This window comes from Aotus nancymaae, unplaced genomic scaffold, assembly GCF_030222135.1.
Source record: "Aotus nancymaae isolate 86718 unplaced genomic scaffold, 86718_ANA_hifiasm-v0.15.2.pri h1tg000011l, whole genome shotgun sequence".
In the NCBI taxonomy this organism is placed as follows: domain Eukaryota; kingdom Metazoa; phylum Chordata; class Mammalia; order Primates; family Aotidae; genus Aotus; species Aotus nancymaae.
Window position 1 is genome coordinate 88,478,358 of NW_026988422.1, and position 27,796 is coordinate 88,506,153.

A 27,796-nucleotide genomic window follows, 5' to 3' on the forward strand; every position below is an offset into this window, starting at 1 on the left:
GGCAGGAGGATCCCTTGAGCCCAGGTGGTTGAGGCTGCAGTGACTTATGATCACACCACTGTACTTCAGCCTGGGCCACAGAGTGAGACTGTCTTAAAAAAAAATATATTAGGCCAGGCACAGTGGCTCATACCTGTAATCCCAGCACTTTGGGAGGCTGAAGTGGGAGGATTGCTTGAGCCCAGAGGTTCAAGACCAGCCTGGGAAACATGGCAAAACACCATCTGCGACAAAAATACACAAATTAGCCAGGCATGGTGGTGAACGCCCACGGTCTCAGCTACTGGGGAGGCTGAGGAGGGAAGATCACTCGAGCCCAGGAGATGGAAATTGCAGTGAGCTGAGATGGCACCATTGCACTCCAGCCTGGGCAACAGGGATGGACTCTGTCTCTCTCTCTCTCTCTTATTTTGAGACAGTTTTTGCTTTTGTTGTCCAGGATGGAGTGCAATGGCACGATCTCGGCTCACTGCAAACTTCACCTCCCGGGTTCAAGTGATTCTCCTGCGTAAGTCCCTGAGTAGCTGGGATTACAGGCATGTGCCACCACGCCCGGCTAATTTTATATTTTTAGTAGAGATGGGGTTTCTCCATGTTGGTCAGGCTGGTCTTGAACTCCTGACCTCAGATGATCCACCCACCTCGTCCTCCCAAAGTGCTGAGATTACAGGCATGAGCTTTAATCTCATCACACCTGGCTTTTTTTTTTTTTTTTTTTTTGAGAGGGAGTCTCACTTTGTTGCCCAATCTGGAGTGCAGTGGTGTGATCTCGGCTCACTGCAACCTCCACCTCGAAGGTTCAAGCGATTCTCCTGAATTACAGACACGCACCACCATGCCCAGCTAATTTTTGTATTTTTAGTAGAGATGGGGGTTTATGTTAGTCAGGCTGGTCTTGAACTCCTGACCTTGTGATCTGCCTGCCTCGGCCTCCCAAAGTGCTGGGATTACAGGCATGAGCCACTGTGCCCAGCTGAGACTCTGTCTCTAAATAAATAAATAATTAATTAATAATTTTTAAAAAAACCCTTAGGGGCCCAGCACAGTGGCTCACACTTGTAATCCCAGAACTTTGAGAGGCTGAGGCAGGAGGATGGTTTGAGTCCACGAGATCCAGGCTGTAGTGAACCATGATGGCACCACTGGACTCCAGCCTGGTTAACAGAGTAAAACCCTATCAAGAAAAGAAAAGAAAAACAACACCTAACGAACCCAGAAATCCACCTGCTCGAACAGCACCGTGGTTGAGCGTCGGTTGACACGTGTTGCAGTAATTGTTTTGTGTCTGTGAATGTCCTTGGCTGATTTGTGCATTAGGGCCAGGGTGATTTCCTTTCCTTTCCAATATTTAAGTTATGTCCTGGTTTACTGTGACACCGTTTCTATTGTGAGAAACACAGAAGCATTAACATGTACGCACCAAGGTCCCTCTTATTGTTGGGGCTCAGGATAATCAGTCAAGAGGGGAGAGTTTTACACCTGAATCCAGGTCATGCTGTGTGGTCAACTTCACACCCTGGTTTGTCACACAATGGCCTATCCTGAGAATTACCCCACGCTGCTGAAACCGACGCAGCGTTCCATTTTGCTGTGATTTCACGTCCCATGGGGTGGATGTGCCAGGGTGCGTTTTGTCATTTCCCAGGACCGGACATTCCTTTCTGTAAGTGTTGCTGTTTGAAATATCTCACACACCTGTACCTGCGTCCTGTTGACATTTCCAGCGTCATCTGCAGGATGCCATGGGACACCCATGAGCCCCGGCGTATCTCCCAACACCACTGCCATGCTGCTCTCCAGGTCCTGCCCCAGGTGCCCCTGCGTCCAACCCAGGACGGGAGCAGCACGGAGGACACTGAGGATGTCATCACGACCCTAGGTCTGCGTTAGGTCTAGATTAGCCTACATTGAGGGGCAGGTGATGTCTGCGTTTTTTTTTTTTGAAACAGAGTCTGGCTCTGTCGCCCAGGCTGGAGTGCAGTGGCACAATCTTAGCTCACTGCAACCTCTGCCTCCTGGGTTCAAGTGATTCTCCTTCCTCAGTCTCCTGAGTAGTTAGGATTATAGGCGTGCACCACCATACCCAGGTAATTTTTGTATTTTTAGTAAAGACGGGTTTTCACCATGTTAGCCAGGATGGTCTTGATCTCCTGACCCTGTGGTCTGCCTGCCCTGGCCTCCCAAAGTGCTGGGATTACAGGCGTGAGCCACCGCGCCCGGCCTGGTGCATCTCTTTATAACTCACAATTCCTCATGGTAGTGACAACTGTCTCACTTATCCTTTAGGGAATGTTCGGTAGCTTCTCTAACCATTTTCCACTGGATCTTTTAAATGGTCTTATGGACTTGTGTGATTTCCTTTGACACTGAGAATGTTACCCTAGTGAAACAGTCAGTATTCTTACAAAGATCATCCTCGGTTTGTTGCGTGGGGTGAGGGTTCCCTTCGTACATTTGGTTTTTTGGGACAGGGTGCAGCCCCAGCCAGACGGCGCCCAACTCTCCAGCCGGTGGCAGCTTGCCCTGCTGTGGTTTGATTTTCTCTACACAATTAATATGTGTTCATCCTGGAGAAAACAGGAGGTAAAGAAAAGCAAAAGGGAGAAGCCAAGTCAAGGACTACCTGCCACAGAGATACTTCCTTAACACTTTGGATTAATATGTATCCTGTCAATATTTTTCTATACCTGAAAATAGATGTTTTACACGTATAACCACGAACATGTAAATACATACTTCACATGGACGTGCATTTTCACACAGATTTTCCTTTTTTGAGACAGAGGTTTGTTACCGTTGTCCAGTCTGGAGTGCAGCGGCGCAATCTTGGCTCAATGCAACCTCCGCCTCCTGGGTTCAAGCAATTCTCCTGCCTCAGTCTCAAGAAGAGCTGGGATTGGCTGGGCACGGTGGCTCACATCTGTAATCCCAGCACTTCCGGGGGCTGGGCACGGTGGCTCACATCTGTAATCCCAGCACTTTGGGAGGCCGAGGCAGGCAGATCACGAGATCAGGAGATCGAGACCATCCAGGCCAACATGGTGAAACCCCGTCTCTACTAAAAATACAAAAAATTAGCTGGGCGTGGTGGTGCACGCCTGTAGTCCCAGCTACTCTGGAGCCTGAGGCAGGAGAATTGCTTGAACCCAGGAGGCAGAGATTGCAGTGAGCCAAGATCGCACCACTGCACTACAGCCTGGGCAACACTGCGAGACTCCGTCTCAAAAAAAAAAAAAAAAAAAAAAAGAGTAGCTGGGATTACAGGTGCCCACCACCACGTCTGGCTAATTTTTTGTATTTTTAGTAGAGACAGCGTTTCACCATGTTTCTTGGCCTGGCTGGTCTCGAACTCCTGACCTCAGGTGATCCGCCGCCTCAGCCTCCCAAACTGTTCGGATTACAGGTGTGAGCCACCACGCCCGGCCTTTTTCCTTTTTTTTGAGATGGAGTCTGGCTCTATTGCTCAGGCTGGAGTGCAGTGGTGTGATCCTGGTTCACTGCAACCACCACCTCCCGGGTTCAAGTGATTCTTCCACCTCAGCCTCCCAAGTTGCTGGAATCACAGACACGTATCACCACGTCCAGCTACATTTTTGTATTTTTGTTAGAGATGGGGCTTTGCCATGTTGCCCAGGCTGGTCTCGAACTCCTCAGCTCAAAGGATCTGTAAGCTTTGGCCTCCCAAAGTGCTGGGAGCCCCTGTGCCTGGCCTGTTTTCAGCTACTTTTTTTTTCTTTGAGATGGAGTCTTGCTCTGTCACCCAGGCTGGAGTACAGTGGTGCAATCTCAGATCACTGGCAACCTCTGCCTCCCGGGTTCAAGTAATTCTCCTGCCTCAGCCTCCTGAGTAGCTGGGACTACAGGCACATGCCACCATGCCTGGCTAATTTTTTGTATTTTTAATAGAGACGGGGTTTCACCATGTTAGCCAGGCTCGATTCTCTGACCTTGTGATCTGCCCACCTCGGCCTCCCAAAGCGCTGGGATTACAGGTGTGAGCCACCATGCTCGGCCTCAGCTACTTTTAATTCACTATTTCTGCCAGCTGTAGAAGATCCTAAGATTCTATCACGGCTCATCTAACCCTGTTTGACTCTACAACCCTGGGGTTGATTCCAGGTCTTGCTCTCAGAAGTGATCTCAGCGGTCTGAGAGCTCCTGACCATCCCCGACACGGCTCCCCAGAAAGTGCCTCCAGGAGGAAGGCCCTGCTGTATCTTCTGTGTGATGTTTCCTCCCCAGCCTCAGGGATGGCCACGTGCTCCAGCCCTTGGAGTGGACTCGGCAGGGCCCATCTAGGTGTTCGGCAGCTTTGTCCCTCTGCCACAGCATGGGCTGGGCAGGGGCCTGGACGCCCAGGGCTGCTTCCTCAGCCCAGCTCCTGGCGAGAAGAGCAGGGCGCTGTGGGCTGGAGTCACCAACGGCCCAGTGCTGGCCCTGGAGAAGGCCCTTGCCACTCGCCTGATTGGGCTCTCACCCACTCCCGACTTCGGCAGGGCCTGCTGTGTGTCCGTGTCATCTTAGCCCAGGCTGAGGAGATGAATGCTTTTCCAAGGAGCCTGTGGTCCTGGCACCCGACTGGAAACCCCCGAGCCTTCACCCCAGGTGACGGAGGAAAGGCCTCGGCCCATCCTGTCCCATGGCCGGGGGTTGGGGCTTCCTCTCTTTAATACCACTGGAGTCCTGTCCAAGCATTTGGAACCTCGAGGCTTTAACTTATTAAATAATAATATCCCCCACAACCTCCGCGGGCCCCTGGGCCGCACGTGGTAGGACCTTGGCAGTGGCTTCCAGGTATCCTCCTGCGACCCCAGGGCGCTGAAGGACCCTCTTCTGGGACCTCCTTCCCAACTGTGCCCAGCCGCCCCAGTCACCGAGAGAGGTTTCTATTAACCCAAGCTCCTGCTTTAAAGAAAAAGTTACCAGAAAAACCACCTGTGCTCCAAACATGGGGGCGTGCTCACACCACGCCAGGGCCGTGGGGTCACGGGGAGGGGCGCTTCCCAGCCGTCCGGGATCTCCTCCTGTGACCCACAGCCCGCAGAGAAGCACCAGCACAGCATCGTCTTCCAACACAGGAGGGCAGTGCAAATAACGGGTTCTGGCTGAAAGAGGCTCCGATCACCCAAGGGACATCTGTCCGCTTGGAAAATACAGAAGAGCACAGTCCCATCGCCACCATCCCACCTTAAGAACAACGAACGCGTGGTGCACGGCATGTTTCGTGCCCCCGCCTTCCTGCCTGGCAGAAGCATTCATGCAGACCCACTGTACGGGTACTTGGGGCCAGTCTGGTACAGAATGTGTGGGTCACATCCTGACCCCTGGCAGCTGCAAAACCTCACAGGCCACCCTCTCCTCTTCCGTCACTTGGGATGGGACAGAGCTGTCATGTCCGTTAAGGGCTCACAACGGTGCCTGGCACAGAGGAGGGGCGAAGCTCAATGGTGGCAGCTGGTGCCAAGCTCCACTGTGCATGGCTTCGTCACCCCGCGTCTCCTCACTTGACCCCCCGTCATACTCCCCGCCTGACTTAGATGCTGGCGCACACAGGCACGATGCGTCAGGCGGCCCATCCGTCTGACAACAAGTGCACAGTCGCCAGGTCCAGCAGCTCTGTACACCCAGTTCTGGGGTCAATGTGTACCTGCCTCCTGCCCTCCCATCACAGACAGCCTGTCCCCCTGGGGTACAGCTACCCACTCTCTGGACACGGTCACTTCTACCCCTACCCTGTCTCAAAGGTGTGAGATCCACAGGCCCTCAGCCCACAGAGCAGCCATGTAAGACAATACCCCAGTCAGCGGGCCAGGGTCAGACAGACCCTCACGGCTCTCAGCATACCACCCCAGAGGAGGCGGGAGCATGCGGGAGACACAGACTCCCTTGTACTCTCCGAAGTGGGACCCTGGCTTTAAGCAGTCGCCGCTGTTCGTAGCTGTAGATACAGGAGTTACAGCTGGAGGCTGAGCTCTCTCAAGGGAGGAAGCACTGGCATGAGGGCCGTTGCAGAAGGAGCTGACGGGGCACTGGGCTGGCAAGTCCCTTGGGCCAGGGAAGACAAACTGTGAAACAAGGAAACAGAGAGGTGCCAGAAAAGCGTTTCCTAAACCCTGGCGCAGCATCTGTTGCCTCTGAGCAGAGCCACTGCCAAACAGATGGGGGAGGCACCCTCCCCGAGCACCGGAGCCTGGACGCCGGGCCCGGCGGCTCTAGCGACTGCCTCCTCTTTGCTTGGGTCACCAAGTTCACTGCGAACCCAGGGCCGGGACCCGGCCTTGGCCCCAGACTCTTGTTCTCCACCGTCCCGAGTAAAACTCTCAACAGCGGCGCCGACCGAGGCGGCTCGGACGCGAAGAGGGCGCCGCGGGCGTCCGGGAGCCCTGGGGGCTGAGCTCGGGAGCCCGGCCACCTCCCTGCCACCTCCCGGCCTCCCCGGGAACCGGCGCGGGGGAGGGGCTCGGGGACGGGCGGGGACGGGCGGGGACGGGGGCGCCGGGGGCAGCGGGGCGGGGAGCCTCGGGGCGTGGCGGGCTGCAGGCGGGAAGGCGTCGAGGCAGGGGATTCCGCACGTGGGCAGGCGGGCATCGCCAGGGAGACGATGAGCGTTCCTTAGGGGGCCGCGCGGGCTGCCCGGGGGTCGGGGGCGGCGCCCCAGGCTGGCCGGGACCCGGTGGACTCGCGCGTCTCTCCTGGCTCTTGCCAGCTGCTCCCGGGGGGCGGGGCGGGGCGCACCGGGCGGGGCCTGTGCGCAGGCGCGTCAGTGCGCGCTCCCGCGCGCCGGCGGGCGTGGACGCCCCGCCAGGCGCCGCAGGAGGAAGCGCGCGCGCACCTCACTTCCGGCGAGCGCTGCGCCGGCGGCGATTGGCCCCGAGGCGGCGAGCTCGCGCCTCGCCCAGCCAATCGGCGGCCTCGGCGCGGGTCGGAGGGCGCCGGGCGCGCGCGGGGCGGCCGGGGGCGCGCGGGGCGCGGGCGGGGCGCCGGGCGGGGCGGGGCGGAGCGGCCGCAGCTCGTCGCCGCCCGCGGGCCTGTCCGACGCCCGGGCCCGGCCCGTCCCCTCCGCCGCCCGCCAGCCATGTGACCGCGCCGCCGCCCTCCGCGCGCCCCGCCCGCCCGCCGCGCGTCCGCGGCTCGGCCGCAGCCCCAGGCCGCCGAGGGAGCGGCGGGGCCGGCGCCATGGCCGAGCGAGGCCGCCTCGGCCTCCCCGGCGCGCCCGGCGCGCTCAACACGCCCGTGCCCATGAACCTGTTCGCCACCTGGGAGGTGGACGGCTCCAGCCCCAGCTGCGTGCCCAGGTACGCGCCGCCTGCCGCGCTTTGTTCCCGCCCGGCACCTGCCGGGGGTGTCCAGGCCGCGGCCTCCGCGCGCCCCCCCGGCCCAGGCCGCCCAGCGGAGCCCCCGCCGCCCCCCGCGGCCCCGCCCGGACCCCGCCCGCCCGCTGGCCGGACGCGCGCAGCCGCCGCCCCCCGCAGCGCCAGTGAACGCGGCCCGGGCCCCCCAGGTCCCAAGCGCCCGGGCCCGGTGCCGCGCTCAGCTTCCGAGGTCCCCGTGGTGCTCAGGCCCGGCGGGACCTCGGGGCTCCCGGGCGGCGCTCACCTGGCTCGCCGCAGCCGCACCTGCACACCTGCCTCAGTGCAGCGCCGGCCGGGGCCGCGAGGGCGCTTCCTCTCCCGGGTACCACACGCCTCCTTTCGCGTCCGGCGACACTGTCAGACCCCAGCCTGGGAGCCAGCCCCGGCGCACGGGGCGCGCAGGTCTCGGTTGTATGGTCCGTGCAGCGCGCGGTGGAGATGCCCCGTCGTGCGGGGCGGGGTCGTCCTCGCCGGTACCTGGTTGGCGCTGTCTCTCATATGGAGACGTCGCCAAGTCAGTACTGCCCTTTGCGCCCCCCGTTGATCTTGCCCTTGCGTGAGGGCTGGCTCCTCTGCACTTCGTAGGGGGGCGCCCCGTCGCCCAGCGGTAACGACTGGACAGGGTTTACACTCCGGCCATAGCCCAGCCTCCTTTGGACTTGTAGGCTCCCTGTTTCTCCCGCTCAGTTGGAAACTTGTGTGATTTCTTCATCAAAGTGGTAGTTCCTGCTCAGGACGCTCCCGGGCTAAGGAGGAGAGAGTCACACTCTCCGGAAGAGTTCTGGTTCTAGAGTAGACAGCAGGCTGGAAGAGGAGGCAGGTGGGGATGGTGAGAGCTCTCCCCGGGGACCTCCCACACACTGGAAATGGCCAGTGTGCCTTGCGGGGGCGCCCACGTGGCATTGAGTTGTTCCACCGCTAGCTAGTCTGCTGCAGGTTGCTCTGGTGCTCTGCCGTGGCTCCCACAACCTGCATTTCCGAGCGTGGTGTTAGAGTTGCCCTCCTGCACTGCAGGGCTGGGACCTCGGGGCATTGGTTATGCTGAGTGGACAGGAAGGATGCCCACCCCACACGACTCTTGCACCTGGCAGGGCCTCCCGAGGGACCCAGTGTCCATGTGAGACCTAAGGGTCAGCATTTGCCCAAAGTCTAGGGCTGAGCACTGCAGATGTGCCTACTTGCACCTCCTCTGAGAAGTATCTAGTGCCTCAAAGCCAAAGCCATGAGCATGTCCCCAGGCCTGGCTGCCTCTCTCTTCCAGGCCTTGGCGATTGCCCTAGTGTCGGGTCTCACGGCCCCACAGCCCGTCTCCTCTCTGTCCCTCTGAGTCACTGCCTCACCCACAGCCCCAGGACCTTCTGCTGGCTGTGGGCCCTCTCCTGCCCCAGCACTGCAGCACACAGCCTGCCCTTGCTGAGTCTCCACAGCGGCTTCCTGGGGCTCTCCAAATGAGCAGCGAAGTCCTTAACCCAAGGGAGGTGGGGGCCTTAGCCCCACTGTGGAGCTGTCCTCTATTCTCGATGGGTCTAGAAAGCCCTCTCTGGTCTCTGTGAGGAGGGCATGGGTAGGGCAGGTGGGGGTAGGGTCGGGGCACCTGGCTGGGCAGCACTGCTAGGGGTCTGGGGCTCTGGCCTGGACAGGGCTGGGGGGAAGCGTAGGTAGGAGGACAGGGCTTGTTCTGTGGGTGTGGAGTTAGTTGATGGGCGGAGGGGCGGCTGGCGCAGCTGTCAGGTGGGAAGACAGAGTTTGTTCGTAGAACAGGCTCAGCCTCATGGTTAGCTCCTGCCCTTCCCTGTCCTCAAACACAGCCCCACAAGCCCCTTCGTGCTTGTTCACCTGTCCATGCACCCTCGGACAGTCTGCTACTTAGTTTTGCTTATTCGGGGACTCTACATAAAGGATTTCGTTCCTCCTGTGCTCTTTTGTACTCCTCACTTTGCCCAGACGTTCAGCTCTGGGCTGCGTCTGTGCTGACGGCTTCCGGTGTGTTCCCTGCTGCATACTATTCCCTGGCATGATAGCAGCTCGGCTCTGATTCTGTCAAGGGACCGTGGCTTGTTTCCAGTTTTTTGGCTAACTACAAGCCACGTGCTGCTGTGGGCATCCTTGTGCCTGTCTTCTGCCTGTGACTCTCTGGATGGCCAGGGCCTGTCTTAAGCATGTGCTACCAGCTAGCAGGATTAGGGTGGGAGTGTGCACGCGCTCAGCGCTACCGCTGGCAGCGTTCCAGAGGGATCGTGCCTGTGCCGGCCCCCACCGGCAGGGACCAGCGTCCCCACTGCTCCATATTTGTGTCAACATCTGACTTTTTAATTTTTGCCAGTCTGGTGGGTGTGAAATGGTATCGTAGTTGTAACTTGAATTTCTCTGATTACTAGTTTAGGCCATTTGTACTTCCTTGTCAGTGAAATTCCTGTTCTTTTGCCAATTTTCTTTCTCTTTTATTCTGCTTGATGAGTTTCAGCAGTTTCTTTAGGGATAGTCGTCCTTTCTTGGCTAACTGTTGAAAACGTCCCCGTCCGACTCTGAGTGTCTCTCTGCGCTCTGAGCAGCCTTTCGGTCCTCTCGGTGCACTCCCGTGTCGGCCTGGCGGAGTGTGCACACCGACCATTTGCCTGGCCGCAGTGCTGGTCTCGTTTTAGTTCTCCTGGGAGGCAGCTGGAGAGGTCTGTCCCCGGGAGCTTGTACCGGGGCACTCTGGGCTGTTGTTGGGGAGGCCTGTGAGCTGTGTTTCCTTGTGGCACTTTCGGCTCAGCCCTGTTAGAGATGGTGCTCCTAGGTGGGCCGTGGGGTAAGCGACAGTGCCCATCTGTGGCCTCCGCCAGCCGGGTTCCCAGAGCGTCTTCCTGGTGCCCGTGTCCCTGAGCGCCCCCACCTGCTCTTCAGCAGGGGCTGGGCAGCTTTGTGCCTTGCTCTTCCCACTGCATTGTCTTTTCTGTTGATGTTTATTAATTTGTTTTTATTTTATTTAATTAATTTATTTATTTCTGTAGCGACAAGGTCTTCCTATGTTGCCCAGCCTGGTCTTGAGCTCCTGGGCTCAAATGATCCTCCCACCTCGGCCTCCCAAAGTAGTGAGATTACAGGTGTGAGCCACTGTGCCTGGCCATCTTTTTGTTTTTTAGAGACAGAGCCTCACTTTGTGTCCCAGACTGGGGTGCAGTGGCTCAATCATTGCTCATTGTAACCTCTGAATCCTGGGCTCAAGCAGTCCTCCAGCATCAGCTTCCTGAGCAGCTGGGACTGAAGGTACGCCCCACCATGCTGTCTCATTTTAAAAACTGGTTTGTAGAGGCAGGGTCTAACCATGTTGCCCAGGCTGATCTCCAACTCCGGGCTTCAAAAGATCCCCCCATCTCAGTCTCCCGAAGTGCTGGGAGTACAGGCACAAACCACCGTGCATGGTCTAGAATCATCTTTAAGTTTCACGCAAAGCCACATTTGGTTTATAATTGGAAGTTCTCTGACTCTAGAGCAGGCTGGGGAGAATTGACATTCGAATGGTACTGAGTCTTCTAATTCATGAACAAGCTATCTCTCTACCTGGGTCTGTGATGTATTTTGAGAGTTTTATAAGATTCTGCTGTCATGCATATCTTTTGTTACATTTATTCCTAGATGCTTGTATTTTAGAAGTCGTTGGTAAAAGTCAGCTTTTTATTATGTTTGTTGCTAATATATAGAAATTCAGTTGATTTTTGAAATCAGTGATTTTACTGTTTTTAACCTAGTAACTTATCTATAGATTGTTTTGCATTTTCTAAGTGTGTGTTTTATCTTTTGCAAAAGACAAAGTAGTTTCTTTTCAGTTCTCATACTTTTATTTCTTTTTCTTGCCTGACTGTGCAGCGTTGAATGTGGATAATCGTACGGACACCTTGTTCTGCTCCGACCTCAAGGAAGGTCTCCAGTGTTGTACCACCAAGGGTGATGTGTGCTGCAGCCTTTTGTGGGTGCCCTTTATGTAGTGAAACGGCCCCATCCTATTCATGGCTTGCAAAGGCTTTTTAAAGAAACTGTTATGAACGAATGTTGACTATAATCAAATACTTTTATTAAGAGCATTATATAATTTTCTCATTTCATTGTTAGTGTGGTAAATTCCATAAATTGAGATGTTTTTATTTTTGAGATGGAGCCTTGCTCTGTGCCCAGGCTGGAGTGCAGTGGCGCAATCTTGGCTCACGCAACCTCTGCCTCCTAGGTTAAAATGATGCCCTGCCTCAGTCTCCTGAGTAGCTAGGACTACAGGCACGTGCCACCACGCTTGGCTAATTTTTGTATTTTCAGTAGGGATGGGGTTTCGCCACATTGTTCAGGCTGGTCTTGAACTCCTGACCTCTATATGCCCCGCCTCGGCCTCCCAAAGTGCTGGGATGACAGGCGTGAGCCACCGCGCCCGGCCCATCGGTTGATTGTCTAGCATTAACCTATTCTTGAAAAAATACCAGTTTAGTCATAATGTGTTACCCTTTTTAAAAATTGGTGGATATTTATTTATTTCTTTATTGTTTTGAAACAGGGTCTTGCTCTGTTGCCTGGGCTGGAGTGCAGTGGCCTGATCATGGCTCAAGCAATCCTCCTGCCTCAGCCTCCTGAGTAACTGACACCACAGATGCGTGCCACTGGCCCACTAATTTTAAATTTTTTGTAGAGACAGGATCTCACTATGTTGTTCAGGCCGATCTCCAACTCCTGGCCTCAAGTGATCCTCCCACTTAGGCCTCCTGAAGAGCTGAAACTCCAGCTCCGTCCACATTGGTGGGTTTAGATGATTAATATCTTGTTTAGGACTTTTGCGTCTGTGTCTGGGGTCTATACACTTCATTTCTTCTGTAGTCCTCATCAAATTTTGGTGCTAGGATTTCCTTGCAAAATGAGATGAGTATTTCCTCTTTTGCTATATCATGGTGTAGCTTATGTAAAACTGGAATCATTTGTTACTTGAATCTCAGCACTCTGGGAGGCTGAGGTGGGTGGATTACCTGGGGTTGGGAGTTCGAGACCAGCCTGGCCAACATGGTGAAACCCCATCTCTACTAAAAATGCAAAAATTATCTGGGTGTTGTGGCAGGCACCTGTAATCTAAGCTACTTGGGAGGCTGAGGCAGGAGAATTGCTTGAACCCAGGAGGTGGAGGTTTCAATGAGCTGAGATCTCACCATTACACTCCAGCCTGGGCAACGAGAGTGGCACTCCATTTCAAATAAATAAGTAAATAACCAACCTTGAATTGAAGTTTCTTTGTGGGAAATTAAGCTACTGATTCCATTTCTTTACTGTTTGTAGGACACTTCTTACTCCTTCAGTTAGTTTGAAAAGTTGAGCCGGGCGCAGTGGCTCACGCCTGTCATCCCAGCACTTTGGGAGGCTGAAGCGGTTAGATCACCTGTGGAATTAGAGACCAGCCTGACCGATATGGTGAAAGCCCATCTCTACTCAAAATACACGCTGGGCGTGGTGGCGCACACCTGTAGTCCCAGCTAGCTACTTGGGAGGCTGAGACAGGAGAATGCCTTGAACCCAGGAGGTGGAGGTTGCAGTCAGCCGAGGTTGCGCCACTGCACTCCAGCCTCAGCAACAGAGTGGGGCTCTGTCTCGGAAAATAAATAAATAAATAAAATAAAAGTTGTATTTTTCTGAATATTTGTTTCATCCATATTTTCAAGTTTATTGGCATAAAGTTGTTCATAATACTTGTTATTTTTTATATTCTTTTTAAAAATTTTAATTGATCTTTTTGAGACAGCGTTTTGTTGCCCAGGCTGGAGTGCAGCGACGCGGTTTTGGCTCACTGCAGCCCCTCGGCTTCAAGTGTTTCTCCTGCCTTGGCCTCCTGAGTAGCTGGGATTACAGGCGTGCGCCACCACGCCTGGCTAATGGTTTGTTTGTTTTGAGATGGAGTCTTGTGCAGTGGCTCAATCTCAGCTCATTGCAGCCTCCACCTTCTGGGTTCAAGCTGTTCCCCTGCCTCAGCCTTTCTAGTAGCTGGGACTACAGGCGTGCGCCACCACACCTGGCTGATTTTTGTATTTTGAGTAGAGACAGTGTTTCACCATGATGGTGAACTCCTGACCTCAAGTGATGCACTTGAGGCCTCCCAGAGTGCTGAGATTATAGGCGTGCTGAGCAACTGCGCCCGGCCAGTTTTTGTATTTTCTAATAGCAGCAGAGTTTCACCATGTTGGCCAGGCTGGTCTCGAGCTCCTGACCTCGGGTAATCCACCTGCTTGGCCTCCCGAAGTGCTAGGATTGCAGGGGCGAGCCACTGCGCCCAGCCTATTTATATTCTTCTAGAGACCAGGTCTTTCTATGTTGCCCAGGGTCGTCTCAAACTCCTGGTCTTAAGCAATCCTCCTGCCTTGGCTTCTAAGGGATTAGAGGCATGCACTACCCTGCTTGGCCATTAAAATTTTTTTTTTTAAGAAATAGGGCCTTGCTCTTGCCCAGGCTGGAGTATAGTGCTATGATCATAGCTCACTGTAACCTTGAACTCCTGGGCTCAAGTAATCTTCCTGCTTCAGCCCTCTGAGTAGGTGGGCTACAGGCATGTTCCACCATGCCCAACTATTTTTTTAAAAAAATCGTTTGTAGAGATGGGTCTCACCGTGTTGCCTGGGCTAGTCTCAAACTCTTGGCTTCAAGTGATCCTCCCCGCTCAGCCTCCCGTAGTGCTGGCCAGTTCTGTAGCGCTTTCCTCCGTTAATTCCTCGTCGTTACTGTTTGTGTGGGCTGAGATGCACCCACCTGATCTAGCTCTCCCAAGGGCTTATTCGTTTTGAAAAATGAATATTGCTGTTCTATTACAATTTCTTAAATACAATCAGCTCATTATTCTTCCTCTTAAGTAATGCTTTAGCTACATTTAATAAGCTTTTACATGTGGTATAATTCAAATACAATATTTCAAAATTTTTATTATTCCTTCTTTAACCTTGTGCAATATTTTAAAGGTTCTTACTGTCCAAATGTGTTTTTTTGAATTATTTTCTACTGCCAATTCTCTTCTGTTTTTTTCCCTACTTATTTCTAATTTAGTTACGTTGTAGTCAGAGAAGGGTGGTCAATATGACACGAAGTTTCTAACATTTTTTGGAACCTGGCTGGGTGTGGTGGCTCACTGTATCCCAGCAATTTGAGAGGCCCAGGCGGGCAGATCACCTGAGGTCAGGAGTTCAAGACCAGCCTGGAAAACATGGTGAAACCCCATCTCGACTAAAAATACAAAAATTTGCCAGACATGGTGGTGCGCACCTGTAATCCCAGCTACTTGGGAGGCTGAGGCATGAGAATCACTTGAACCCAGTAGTCAGAGGTTGCAGTGAGCCAAGATTGCGCCACTGCACTCCAGCCTGGGTGGTAGAGTGAGACTCCATCTCAAAAAGAAATTTTTTTCTGGAACTTGCTTTATGGTTCAGTATGGGGTCAATTTTCTTTTTTTTTTTTTTTTTTTTTTTTTTTTTTTTTAGAGAAAGAGAGAGAGAGAATAGGAAGGAGAAAAAAGGAAGAGAAAGAGAGAGAGAGAATGGGGAGGAGGGAGAAGGAAAAGAAAGAGGGAGAGAGAATGGGAGTACTGCTTTCTTGCCCAGGCTAGAATGCAATTTAGTAATGGGTATTGAAAACCTCTTTTATACTGATAATTATACTTAATGATGTAATCAGGAAGGAGTAAGGGAAGAAGATAACAAACAAACAGCCAACCAATATTTAATTTAAACCTATGAAATGCTATGCGATTACTGAGGAGTGATTTACTTCCAATTATATAGTCACCTTTGGAATAGGTGTGAGGTGGTAATGTATGTTTTGTGTATTTGAAGTGGAGAGTACTATAAATATTTATTAAGTTTACTTGTTCCGGGTCTGAGTTCAAGTTCTGAATATCCTTGTTAATTTTCTATCTCGTTGATCTATAGAATCGTTAGCTCTTCTTGTTGCATTGATCCTTTTGCCATTATGTAATGTCATTCCTCGCCTCTTTTGATCTTTGTTGCTTTAAAGTCTACTTTATCAGAGGTGAGAATTGCATCTGCTGCTTTTTGTTTATTAGTTTATTTTTACTCTCTGTTCAATTGGTAAATCTTCCTCCTTCTCTCTGAGTCTTTGTGTATTGTTTCATGTAAGATGGGCCCGGATGCAGCATACCGATGGGTTTTGGCTTTTTATCCAATTAAAATATATGTAAGTTTAATACCAGCATTTGATGCTAGCTGGCTGTTTTGCCCATTAGTTGATGTGAATTTTTTATTGTGTTAAAGTTCTTGCTTTTTGATATATTTTTGGAAAGGCTGATATTGGTTGTTCCTTTATATGTATAGTGCTTCTTTCAGAAGCTCTTGTAAAGCAGGCCTGGTGGTGGTGAACTCTCTAAGTACTTGTTTGTTCGCAAAAGATTTAATTTTTCCTTCGCTCATAAAGCTTAGTTTGGCTGGATAGGAAATTCTGGGTTGAAAGTTCTTTTCTTTAAGGATGTTAAATATTGGTCCCCACTCTTTTCTGGCTTGTAGGGTTTCTGCTGAGAGATCTGCTGTAAGTCTGATAGATTTCCCTTTATGGGTAACCTGAACTTTCTCTCTAGCTGCCCTTAGTATTTTCTCCTTCATTTCAACCCTAATAAATCTGGCAATTATGTGCCTTGGGGTTGGTCTTCTTGAAGAATATCTTTGTGGTGTTCTCTGTATTACCTGGAGTTGAATATTACCCTGCCTTGCCAGGTTGGGAAAATTTTCCTGAATGATATCCTGAAGAGTATTTTCCAACTTGGATTCATTCTCTTCATCACATTCAGGTACACCTATCAAACGTAAATTAGGTCTTTTCACATAGTCCCATATTTCCTGGAGACTTTGCTCATTCCTTTTCATCCTTTTTTCCGCATTCTTGTCTTCTCGTTTCATTTCACTGAGCTGGTCCTCGACTTCTGATATCCTTCCTTCCGCTTGATCAATTCGACTGTTTAAACTTGTGCATGCTTCGCGAAGTTCTCGTGTTGTGTTTTTCAGCTCCATCAATTCACTTATATTCTTCTCTAAATTGTCCATTCTCATTAACATTTCGTTAAACCTTTTTTCAAGGTTCTTAGTTTCTTTGCATTGGGTTAGAATAAGTTCTTTTAATTCACAGAAGTTTCTTATCACCCACGTTTGGAAACCTGCTTCTGTTATTGGAATACCGGTGTAATCTATTAAGCCTTGTTCCGTTACTGATGAGGAATTGCAATCCCCTGTAGAGGGAGAGGCATTCTGATTTTGAGTATTCTCTACCTTTTTACGCTGGTTTCTTCCCTTCATTATATATTTGTCCGTCTGCCGTCTTTATAATTACCGACTTTCTAACTGGGTCTCTGACGTCCAACTTGTTGATTCCCTGCGCCGAAATCTGAGCAATCCACTGAGCCGGCCAAAACAGCGGTGTTAAGATTGATGGTGCTTTTCTGCCCGGGAATATCCGGACTCTGCACCAAGAACTGGCGTGCTAAGGCACCAGCAAAACCGCCACGCCGGCCACAAGAGTCGCCCTGGCGACCCGTGGAGCTCCTCCACTGGGAATCTCGTGGTCCGTGAGCAACTAATATTCGTCTGAAAGTGTGGCGTCCTCTCGTTCTTTGCGCTTTCACTGGGAGGTACGTGCCCGAGCTGCTAATCATCAGCCATCTTGGATCTCTCTCTCTGGGGTCAATTTTCATACATGTTCTGTTTGTACTTAAAAGGGACGTGTGTTTGGCCGTGGATGGTGCAGTATTTGATGTCTGTCCATTAGATCAAGTTGGTTTTTTGTGATCTTCAAGTCTGTTCCTTTGTTGTTTTTTTTTTTTTTTGAGAGTTTTGCTCTGTTGCCAGGCTGGAGTGCAGTGGCATGATCTCGGCTCACTGCAACATCTGTCTCCCGGGTTCAAGTGATTCCCCTGCCTCAGCCTCCTGAGTAGCTGGGACTACAGGTGTGTACCAGGCTAATTTTTTGTATTTTTAGTAGCACGCTCGGCTAATTTTTTGTATTTTTAATAGAGACAGGGTTTCACCATGGCCAGGATGGTCTCGATCTCCTGACCTCATGATCCGCCTGCCTCGGCCTTCCAAAGTGCTGGGATTACAGGCATGAGCCACTGCGCCCGGCCCATTTTTTATTTCTTCAAGACAGGATCTCCCTCTGTCACCCAGGCTGGAGTGCAGTGGGGTGATCATAGCTCACTGGGCTTAATAAATTCTTTCACCCAGGTTCCCAAGTAGCTGAGACTGTAGGTGTATACCACCACACTTGGCTAAGTTTTGTATTTTTTGTAGAGACTGGGTTTTGCCATGTTGCTTGGGCTGGTCTTGAATTCCTGGGCTCAAGCAGTCTACCTGCCTCAGCCTCCCAAAGTGCTGGGATTACAGGCATGAGCCACCGTGCCCTGCCACTTCATAAATTTTTGAGGCGATGTTATTTAGTACATACATGTTTAGAATTATAATTCTAGGTGTTTTGAACTTTTTATCATTGTGTAACAGCTTTTCTATCTAGAAATGCTTTTTGTCTTAGTGTTGACTTTGATGTCAGCATTCTTTTGGATAATTTTTCCCTGTTATCTATTTTTCTACCCTTTTTAAAAACCTTAAAAATGTATATTCTTACATGTGAGGTGTGTCTTTGGTTATACAGGATGTGTCTAGATTTCATTTTCATTCACTCTGACCATGTTTGTTTTTAACTGGAACATTAATTTCATTGACCTTCATCTAAATTGCTGCTATTTGGATTCGTGTCTACTGTTCTGTTTTGTGCTTTTTGTTGTCATGTATTTTTGTTTGTATTTCTTTTGTGTTACCTTATTTTGCATTAATTTTTAAATTTCATTCCCCCCCATTATTAATGAAATTTATCATTACTTTTATTTCTTTAGTAGTTATCCTGTAAATTTTTTTTTTTTTGAGACAGAGAGCGAGATTTTTTTTGAGAGTGAGACTCCGTCTCAGTGAGCCGAGATCGCGCCACCGCCTCCACTCCACAGGCGGGAGCACAGTGGTGCGATCTCGGTTCACTGCAACTGCCGCCTCCCAGGTCAGGTGATTCTCCTGCCTCAGCCTCCCAAGTAGCTGGGACTGCAGGCCTGTGCCACCACACTCGGCTAATTTTTTTTGCATTTTTAGTAGAGACGAGGTTGCTCCATGTTGGCTAGACTGGTCTTGAACTCCTGAGCTAAAATGATCTGCCCACGTGGGCCTTTCAAAGTGCTGGCATTACAGGAGTGAGCCACCGTGCCTGGCTGACCCTGTCAATTTTAACGTGCGTAGTTAATTGTATCTTTACTTTCCTGCTGATGTACATTGGATCTTAGAGCACCTTATTCTAATTCGGCCCTTTCGTATGTAGATGCTTTTGTTAGGTGTATTTTAATTGTTTTCTTAAGAAGCCCACAAGATGTTGTTACTGCTTTATACTGTGAATATTTGCAGAGCTTCAAAACTCACCACTTCCTTTGTTCCTCATTCCTCTTGCAGCTCAGAAATCATTTTCCTCCTGTTGGAAATTTGTTATTGGGATTTCCTTTAGTGAGGATCTGCTGATAACTAACTAGCTTCTCTTTCTGTTTGTCTGAGGATGTTTTTATTTAATCTCACCCTGAGTGGGGCGTATGCCGGCTGTAGGGTGCTGGGGTGGCGTGTGCCCCTCCCATGGGTCCAGGCAGGGCGTCCCTGGCTTTGACTCCAGCTTTGCTGTGAGAGGTCAGCGGCCATGACATGCTGGAGGGAGGCGTCTGGGTGGCTTTGTGGTCATGTCACTGTTGCCAGTGGTCGTCTCATGCTGGGTGCTGCTGTGGGTTCTCTTGTGATTGCCTGAGTCAGGGTTACTGCGCTTGCCGACCTTGTGGATTGATGATCTTCCTTCGTCCCGGGATGTCCTCAGCCACTTTCTCGTCCGCTGGTGCCTCTGCGCTGTTGTCTCTGTCAGCTCTGGAGCAGCAATTGTACGTGTGGCTCTTCCGGCTGGATCCTCCGCGTCTGTAGATGCACAGGGTGGTGTTGGGGGCGGCGGCCGGTTGTGGCAGTAGCTTGTCCCCTCCCCTAGCTTCTGTCCACGTGCCGGCGCGTCTCCTCAGGACGCGTGTTGCCTGTTGGCCCCACCGGCCTGCGCGAGGCTCTCACGGCAGTGCTCCATCTGCCTTGCTTGGTTCCCAGAGCCACACGGTATAGCTCCTTGGCAGACGTTTCTGTAAGGGAACCAAGATGCCACGCCAAGGAGTGTGGTTTCATTTTGAGTGGTGGGGAAGTCGCTGGACTATTTTGAGCGTGTGTGCTGGGGAGAGCAGCGCTGCCGGAGAGATGGACCACAACGGAGATGGAGACTGCCCCGGGGTGTGCAGATGAACATGGGCGGGAGGCGTTGTTCCAGGCTTGGGACTGGACTTTCTGAGTGGTCTGCAGTGCTCTGGGGAAGACAGGCTGCTCCGAGGGAGGGCTGAGGAGGCCGACCTGGGCAGCTTGTGGCCTGTGGGCTGGGAAGCACTTGGGCTGGGGCCAAGGGCAGCAGGGCGGTGCCCTTAGCCTGGAGGATGCCCATAGCCTTGGGGATTGGGAGGACCCGGCCTGTCGCGGTGGCCCACACGGTGCGTCCACGGCGGCCTGTCTGCGCAGGCGTGCTCTGCTTTCAGGACGCGGGCCCAGAGACCTCTGGCCGCTCTGTCCTGCCGTCAGCACTGCAGTCGCCGGGCAGCGGGTCTCACGCTGGGGACTGGCTTTTGTGCAGGAGATGGGGGGCAGGGGCTGCAGTGCCCTTGGGCTAAAGGGTGCTTTCCTTGGATCCGGGCACTGGAACCAGCCGTCTCCCTGTCTCTGCCCAGCGTTGTCGGCATGCGTCCCAGGAGGGTTTGACGGACTGGGCAGCCATGGTGCTGTGGCAGGGAGGGGTGGGGCTGCTGCAGAGACCGGGTCTGCGGTCAGTCACAGCCATTGTGGTCTCATTGGACCCTGTGACGGGTATGTGGTGGTGGCAGTCAGTGGCGTCGCCGAGGCAGGTGCTCAGGTGCGGGTGGGAAGGGGTGGCGGGATGGGGGTTGTACGGTGCTTTCCCCAGGACTGGGGGCAGGTGTGGTGTGCTTATTCTCACCTCGACGTGGAGGGTCTCCGTAGGACAGGTGCCCACTGAGGGCGGCCCCGATGCTTGTGAGCCGCTGGCTCTGCAGTCTGGTGGGGCCTGGTTGACTCAGCAGCTGCTCTGAGAGGCAGACCTAAAAATAGCCGCGTGCGGAGAGGCCGTCCCCTTCTGCTCTACAGGGCGTAGCGATGTGTGCTCAGCTCAGGCCCGCTCTGCAGTGAGTGAGACTGTGGCTGCTGGTCATGGTGCTGGGGTCGTCAGCAGCTCCCCGAGGGCCGCAGCCTGTGGAGGCCGGCGGTGCCTGTCTCACCCGGCAGATGGGGGCAGGCGTTCCAGGAGCTCTGGGTAGCACTGGCTGCTGCTGGGCTGCTCTTAGGCCTGGGACGTTCGTGGCTGTGGCTCCAGGTCCTCTGCAGGGTCAGGGGCTATGCTGGTGCCCTGGGTTGCAGGGTCAGGGGCCATGCTGGGTGCCCTGGGGTACAGGTGCCGCTCCACAGAGGATTCTGGACCCAAAAGGGGCAGGATTGGGCAGGGGAGGACACTGGGGAAGGGGTGGGTCTGCCCTTCCTGCTGGGGGTGCACACGGGCCTGGGCTAAGCAACCCCCTCTGGGTCTGGCTGTCTCTCACCACCGCCCCAACCAGCCTTTCCTCAGCACCCCCTGGCCAAGCTGTGGGTACCCCCTGCCGCAGACACAGGCGGCACCTGGCTGAGTGCAGAGACACGCTGTGGCCCAGCCCGAGGGCACTGTCATTGGATGGGGGAAGGGGTCAGTGCTGTGGCTTGGGGGTGGGATGGGGTTGGGGGAGGGTTTGCCTCAAGGTAATGGCTCTCTTCAGGGTACAGCAAGGAGACAGATGGGTTCTAATGACCCCTGAGTCCTGAGACAAGGTAGGGTGGGCTGGAGCACGGTAGGGGGCTTGGAGGGGCCCTCAGTCCCCACACCGCCCTCCCACAACGTCTCGGGCCAGCATCCTGGGCCTTGCTCGACAGAGGAGTTCGGGCTTTGCTGGTCTCCACGGGCTTGAGGCCCAGGCAGTCAGCTGGCTTGGTCCAGTGCCGTGTCTCCAGTTTCTGTGTCTCGACTGCCCCATCCAGCCCGTATCCCAAAAGTAGCTGTCAGCAGCAGCCATGCACAGGCAGCCCGGCTCAGGTAGCCTGGCTCAGCCAGCTCCAGGAGCCGGGTGGGCCTCGAGCTGAGCAGCGAAGTGGCCACTCAGTACAGCCTCCCTTTAGCCTTCTCGAGGACGGGTCCATGTGGAGGTGAGCAGCACTGTCCCCTCCCTGGCAGGGAAGGGCGTGGATCCACAGCGAGGCAGGCCTGCAGGTGCACATCCCTTTTCTCAAATGTCGTTCTTGTTCTGGCGAGCACAGGGGACGGACCGAGCTGATGCTGATGGGAGGGAAGGGGCCTGGCCTTCGGCCGCCATCCTCTCCAACCCTCTGTGAGCTCCACGTCTGCATCAGGACAGAGGTGACAAGGGGCCGGTTGACAGCTGGGATGCCACAGCGTCTTTTGTTTAATCTGAGCCTCGTTTCCCAGTGGAATTCTGTAGTTGACCTTGCAAGAAGCATTGATGATACTTCTTTATTGCCTGACCCCCAGCCAGGACTTCCCTATTTTTAGATGCAAAAGAACTGGGCAAGGGTTTTCCTCACATCGTGCCCTGGGCTCATGTGCAGGTGTCTCTGGGCTGCCTTGAGACCAGTGCCTGCTTCCCTGGTCCTGGACACGGACAGGGCAGGACGCCCCCGCAGCAGTCGAGCTGGGCTTGCTCCTGCTCCATTTGAGGGTGGGCATACCGCATCTTCCCAGTTGCCCAGGGAGCACCTCAGGAGGGTGGGCGGCAGGAGGCTGACGCCCTGCTGGCAGGGAGTCCCTCTTGGCCAGGCCTTCCCAGAGCCTCTGGGTGCTGAGGAGAGGGATGGCTGCTCAGGCTTTGGGCAGCGCCTGCTGGTTCCTCTCGGAAGTGCTCCGTGGTGGGGCCTGGGAGGGTGGGCCTTCCACATTCTCGGGCTGCCTGTGTGCCAGGGTGGGTGTCAGGTCATGAGGCCCCTATGTCTGGCCTAGGTCTCTCCTTCCCCACCCACCTCAAGCCTGGGATGCAGCCTGGGCGGGGGAAGCAGATGGAGAGCTTTGGTGGTGAAGACTCACCCCAAGATCTGGGCTCTCCTGGCCTGAGCATCCTGGCCACCTCGAGCCCACGTTCCCCTGCAGCCAGGACTCTGCTGTCCCACCTGGTGGGGCTGCTGTGGCGGCCCTGGGCGGCCCCTGCTCCTGCAATCAGTCCTGAGCATCCTGGCCACCTCGAGCCCATGTTCCCCTGCAGCCAGGACTCTGCTGTTCCTCCTGGTGGGGCTGCTGTGGCGGCCCTGGGCGGCCCCTGCTCCTTGCCAGCGTCAGTCCTGCCGTCCCTTCGGCTCCCGCAGTTTCGAGCTTGGCCCTGGACTTCCTGTTTTCCCACCTAGCTGGACGTGAAGGTTGTTGGGCCTTGGAAAGTTAAGCCACCACACCCGAATCAGTGCACTCGGCTCGCCTGGCTACGGCTTCAGTCGGAAATGGAGCTGAGCATGGCCTGTGTTTATAAATACAGCACCTATCATGTCCAGCGTGGCTGTCTCCTGCGGAAGGCGTGGGCTTTGGGCGTGAAGAACAGCTGCAAGGCCACAACGCCAAAGGGCATCTCACCAGCTGGGAGGCTGGTGTGCCTGACCTGGCTGCACAGAGCCAGCCTAAGACGCGAGGGGAAGGGAGGGCAGGCCTTAGCGGGGGTCCAGGAAGGCCGAGAGGCCGCGGTGGTGGCAGCCTAAGAGGCATGTGCCCGGCCAGCTCAGCGCCTGCCGCCACTGCCCCTGCGCTCACTGCCCGAGTATTGGGGAATGTCGGCCTGAGGCGCGGGGACCTCAGCTCCCGTGGGCAGCTCCTCTACCAGCCTCTTGCTTCTCAGACCCTTGGCAGGTGGTGACGACGCCGGGGCGGAGTTGTTCTGCTGTGGTCCTGTCGAACTGGGCTCAGGGCAGGCTGGGAATCACGGCAGGTGTCTGCCACTAGCAGACATGGCGTGTGCTGGGGCCAGGGTGGGTATGTCTCATGCTCTGCCCCTTACTCGCCGCACTCACCCGGCGAGAATGTGGCAGGACAGAGGGTGGCAGCCAGACTCTTGGGCTGCACTTGGCTCTGGCGGGCTGTCGAAGGTTTCGGACCTTTCTTTAATTAGCAACGTGATATCCAGAGATTGCGACCGTGGCTCGTGCGGCCCCCAGCCAGGGAGCGGGAATAGGGACAGCCGGCCCGGCTCACCGGCCCAGGCCACCTGAGGTTTGCCTTCGGATTTTATCAGAACAGCACCTCCCCCAGGATTCGCCAGCCTTCAGTGCACCAGGCCCTGCGGGGGTTCCGCTTATTCCCTGGGAAGATTTCCAGCACTGATTAGGGGTGACTCTTGGCAGGTGGTTGGGTGTTTCCCTGGTGTGGAGGCACGCAGAGAAGAGGGGGTGCAGTTCCTGAAGGGTACGGCTTATGCCCCACCCCACCCGGCCCCCGGAGCAGCCCGCTTTCCTTTGACTGGGAAAGAGGCAGCTGTCCAGGGTTGTCCTCAGCTCGCCTCCTGGAGAATGCTGTCCCTAGAAAGGGGACCCGATAGTGGGACCTGGTGCACACCACCCACTGCCTCCCCTGGGCCTTCCTGGGGCTCAGCAGCTCTCGGGAGAGGAGACAGCTTGGGCTGTGGCTGCTCTGTGGGTTGGACGTGGACACTCCAGGCGCTGGATCGGGCAGTGTGAGTGGCCACAGAACAGAGACCCAGAGAACGGGGGCCCAGAGTCTGCTCTCGGGGACGCTGGCAGCAGTTGTGCTCTGGGCTTGCTGTCCCCAAAGCTGGAATATTCTGTGAGTGCCACGCACCTGCGAGAGGGTACTGCCTGGGAGTAGGCGCTGTGGCCGGGTACCCCCAGCGGCCCTACTCTTGGGGCACGGGCTGGGCTCCCACACTTGGCACCTTTCTGCTGACCTGAACACCCAGAGCCCAGCAGCAGCAGCGCCATTAGGATTTCCAACCAGCCGTTTGTGTTAACAGTGAAAAGAAAACCTTGTTTGATTAGACTCGAAAAAAAGATTCCAGTGAATCTCCTGCCTGTGTCTTTGCCATCGCCTTTACGGGTCAGGCGGCAGGGCATCCGCCCGTCCTCTCAGCGCCGGGGGGCCCGGCAGCACCTCTTTTGCATGTTATTGACTAGAGAGCGGTCAGTTGGAGTCCGGAGCTGCACGGTCGGGAAGTGTGTAGCAACAGACACTCTGAGCATTCGATGAGTCTTCTCCACCTTGCTGAGGGGTTAATTCAGGGGAGCAGTAGGGGGTGTGCTGGGAGTGAGATCAGAGGGAGGACGCCCTGAGGCCGGCCCTACGCCCCGGGGGGCCAGCGTGGCCCTGGGTCCTCGGGGCTTCCTCCTTCTCTGTCTGCAGAGGAGGTGGCTTGGGGCGAACGTGTGCCTTGGAGCAGCAGAGGCCTTTGCGGGGCCGCCTGTGGTTTTCAGGAGCCCTGGCTGCGGCTACCCTGTGTGGTTTCTGTCCCCATCTTCTCCCGGCTTCCCTTGGCCCCGTGTGCCCGACTTGGCACTTCAAGATTTGCTCCCTGGTGACTGTTGCCTTTCCCAGAAGAGAAGCCCCTGGAAGCAGGGCCAGCCTGCTGTCAGCTGCCCGCTGCTCCTGCCCACCGGAACCATCCTGAGTCCAAACTGGCTCAATGTCTAGCGGGAGCTCTGGGCCTCTGGGAGCTCTGGGAGGGTCTAGGGTGTTCTAGACCCTTGGGCTCGTGGGTCAGTAGAGTGGGGGGCTGGGGTCCTGGGTGCCCTCTGGAGAGACTGCTCTGGTGTCAGCCAAGTGGTGGGCACCTTCTGGGCTTCGTGGCAGGCTTCTCACGGTGGCTCAGGGAGTCCAGATGGCCTCCTTGTCTAGGTGCATGCCTGGAGTCTTTTCCTGGGTGGCTTGGAAGAGGCTTGCAGGGCTGTGGTGCCTCGGCTCCTGGAATGCAGGCAGCACTGAGCTCTGCCACGTGGGCTGCGTCTCACGGAAAGGAGACCACCAGGCTCCTTTTGGCAGGGCGAGTCTGTGCAGCAGGAGCGTCCGGGCCTGGGACTCGCGCCGTAGTGTGATGGTGCCAGCCAGGAGCCAAGCACAGGCAGGAGGTGGAGCTCGACCCTGGGGTCTCCATGTCCACACCAGGGCCGAATCCCCAGCCGGGATGCTCTGGGAGGGCGCAGGGTGGGCTCTGGACACCTGCCAGGGGTTTTCAGCGAGAACCAGGAAGGGTTGAGCTGCAGTCTCCAAGAAGCCCAGGGTCCACGTGTGGGAGGGAACGAAGGGCGTGCAGGTTCTGGAGGCTCACTGTGGTGATGTCCTCCCTTAGACGAGGTCACACAGAGGAAGGTTACTGTGCTGGGAGTTTTCTTTCTGAACACTAAATGTTCACCTCCTGGGAGGGAGTGGGTCACACCAGCATGACCCCTGCCCCTGACTCCACGTGGGACTCGCGTCACAGTCCTGGGGCCCCACCCGACACCCACGCATTTCCTGTCTTTTCTCAGGCAGTCACCATGGTACCCAGGGCTGGCCCTGTTTCAGCTTCCTGGCGAGTGCCCCTCGGTCATTTCTGACTTGGCCTTTGCCTAGAATTCCGCTTTTTGCCTTAAGTGCATTCCCAACTCCATCTCTGTGCCAGCTGTGCCCCGTGCAGCCTCTGCCATGGCATCTCCTGGTCATGTATTGTCAACTTTCCTGGGTCCTCGGGGCTTAGACTTGCTCTGGTGAGCAGCTTTGTTGAAAGCCTGGGTTGGCTTTTTTTGTTTTGTTTTTGAGACAAAGTCTCGCTCTGTGGCCCAGGCTGGAGTGCAGTGGCAGAATTTCGGCTCACTGAGACCTCTGCCTCCTGGGTTCAAGCGATTCACCTGTCTCAGTCTCCCGAGGAGCTGGGATTACAGGCATGCACCACCACACCCAGCTAATTTTTGTATTTTTAGTAGAGGCAGGGTATCAGCATGTTGGCCAGGGTGGTCTCAAACTCCTGACCTCAGGTGATCCTCCCACACCTCCGATTACAGGCATGAGCCACCGTGCCCGGCCTGGGCTGGCTTTTAACTGGCAAGTTTAGTCTGTGTTTCTGTGCGATGATGTATTTGCGTATATTCCTGTAATGCTGATCATTTTGATTCTGTTTTTTACCACATTTCCTTTGCTGCATTTTGTTATTTACTCTTTGGAAATTAAGGATGGATCAGGATTGAGTTTATTTTTATTTTTGCGACAGGTTCTCACTCTGTTGCTCAGGCTTGAGTGCAGTGTCCTGATCAGAGCTCACTGCAGCCTCAAACTCTGCGGCTCAAGCCATCCTCCCTTTTCCGCCTCCCAAAGCCCTGGGATCACAGCATGAGCCACTGTGCCGGGCCTGAGTTTTCTGTGTTACCCACTCCAAGAAATCTGGTTTGTAGTCCTTTGTGAACTGTTACTAATTTGCTTAAAATGTGAGAGGCCTGTTGACATTTAAGGATAGTCAGCTGGGCGTGGTGGCTGACTCCTGTAATCCCAGCACTTTGGGAGGCTGAGGCGGGTGGATCACCAGGTCAGCATATTGAGACCATCCTGGCTAACATGGTGAAACCTCCTCTCTACTAAAAATACAAAAAATTAGCTGGGCGTGGTGGCGCATGCCTATAATATCAAGCACTCGGGAGGCTGAGGCAGGAGAATCACTTGAACCCAGGAGGTGGAGGTTGCGGTGAGCCAAGATAGTGCCATTGCACTCCAGCCTGGGCAACAAGAGCGAAACTCCATCTCAAAAAAAAAAAAGATATTCAACAGCCCTACAACCCTCTCGCCCTCCAAAGGAAGGAGAGCTGGGATGCAGGGGAGCAGCCGTGCCCTTCATGGCTGGCTGTGCTGCCGCTTTGCTCGCTGCGGCCCCGCCCCTCCTGGGATGGCTTTTGTTTTCCTGGAGCACATCCTTCAGAAGCTCTTTCGGTGCCTGAGGATGGCGTTTTGTCCCCCCCACGCTTGGGGATCACAGAGTCCTAGGTTGACAGTTTTATCTCCTCGGTACTTTGACGATTGTTTTATTGTCTTCTGGCGTCTGTTGTGGTTTTGAGGAGTCTGCGATCAGCCTGCTTCTTGTTCCTTATGGGTAATGTGTGTGCTCTGCGGTGCCTTTTAGTGTTTTTCTTTGGATTTGGTGTGGGTTTGTTACCAACATTGCTTTGATCGTCCTTGGGACTCGCTGAACACGAGCATCTCTCCTCTTGTTTTGGAAGAATCCTCAGCCAGACGTTGCACCTCCATCCTCGGGTGGAAGCTGCCTGGTCACCGTCCTGAGTCTCGCTGTGCGT

The 27,796-nt window shown here is 54.3% G+C and overlaps 1 protein-coding gene across 6 annotated transcripts in view; it reads left to right on the plus strand.

Moving 5' to 3' along the window:
- Nucleotides 1-7,176: 7,176 nt before the first annotated feature.
- Nucleotides 7,177-27,796, plus strand: part of PACS2 (phosphofurin acidic cluster sorting protein 2) — an 82,453-nt gene continuing 61,833 nt past the window's right edge. For 4 of the 6 annotated variants that reach the window (XM_064375270.1, XM_064375272.1, XM_064375271.1 and 1 more), the window contains exon 1: nucleotides 7,177-7,295. In XM_064375270.1, coding sequence (XP_064231340.1) covers nucleotides 7,177-7,295 — 119 coding nt within the window. Of the gene's footprint in view, nucleotides 7,296-21,638; nucleotides 21,686-27,796 lie in introns of those variants that run through there. The other 2 variants (XM_064375274.1, XM_064375275.1) reach the window with 2 other exon arrangements.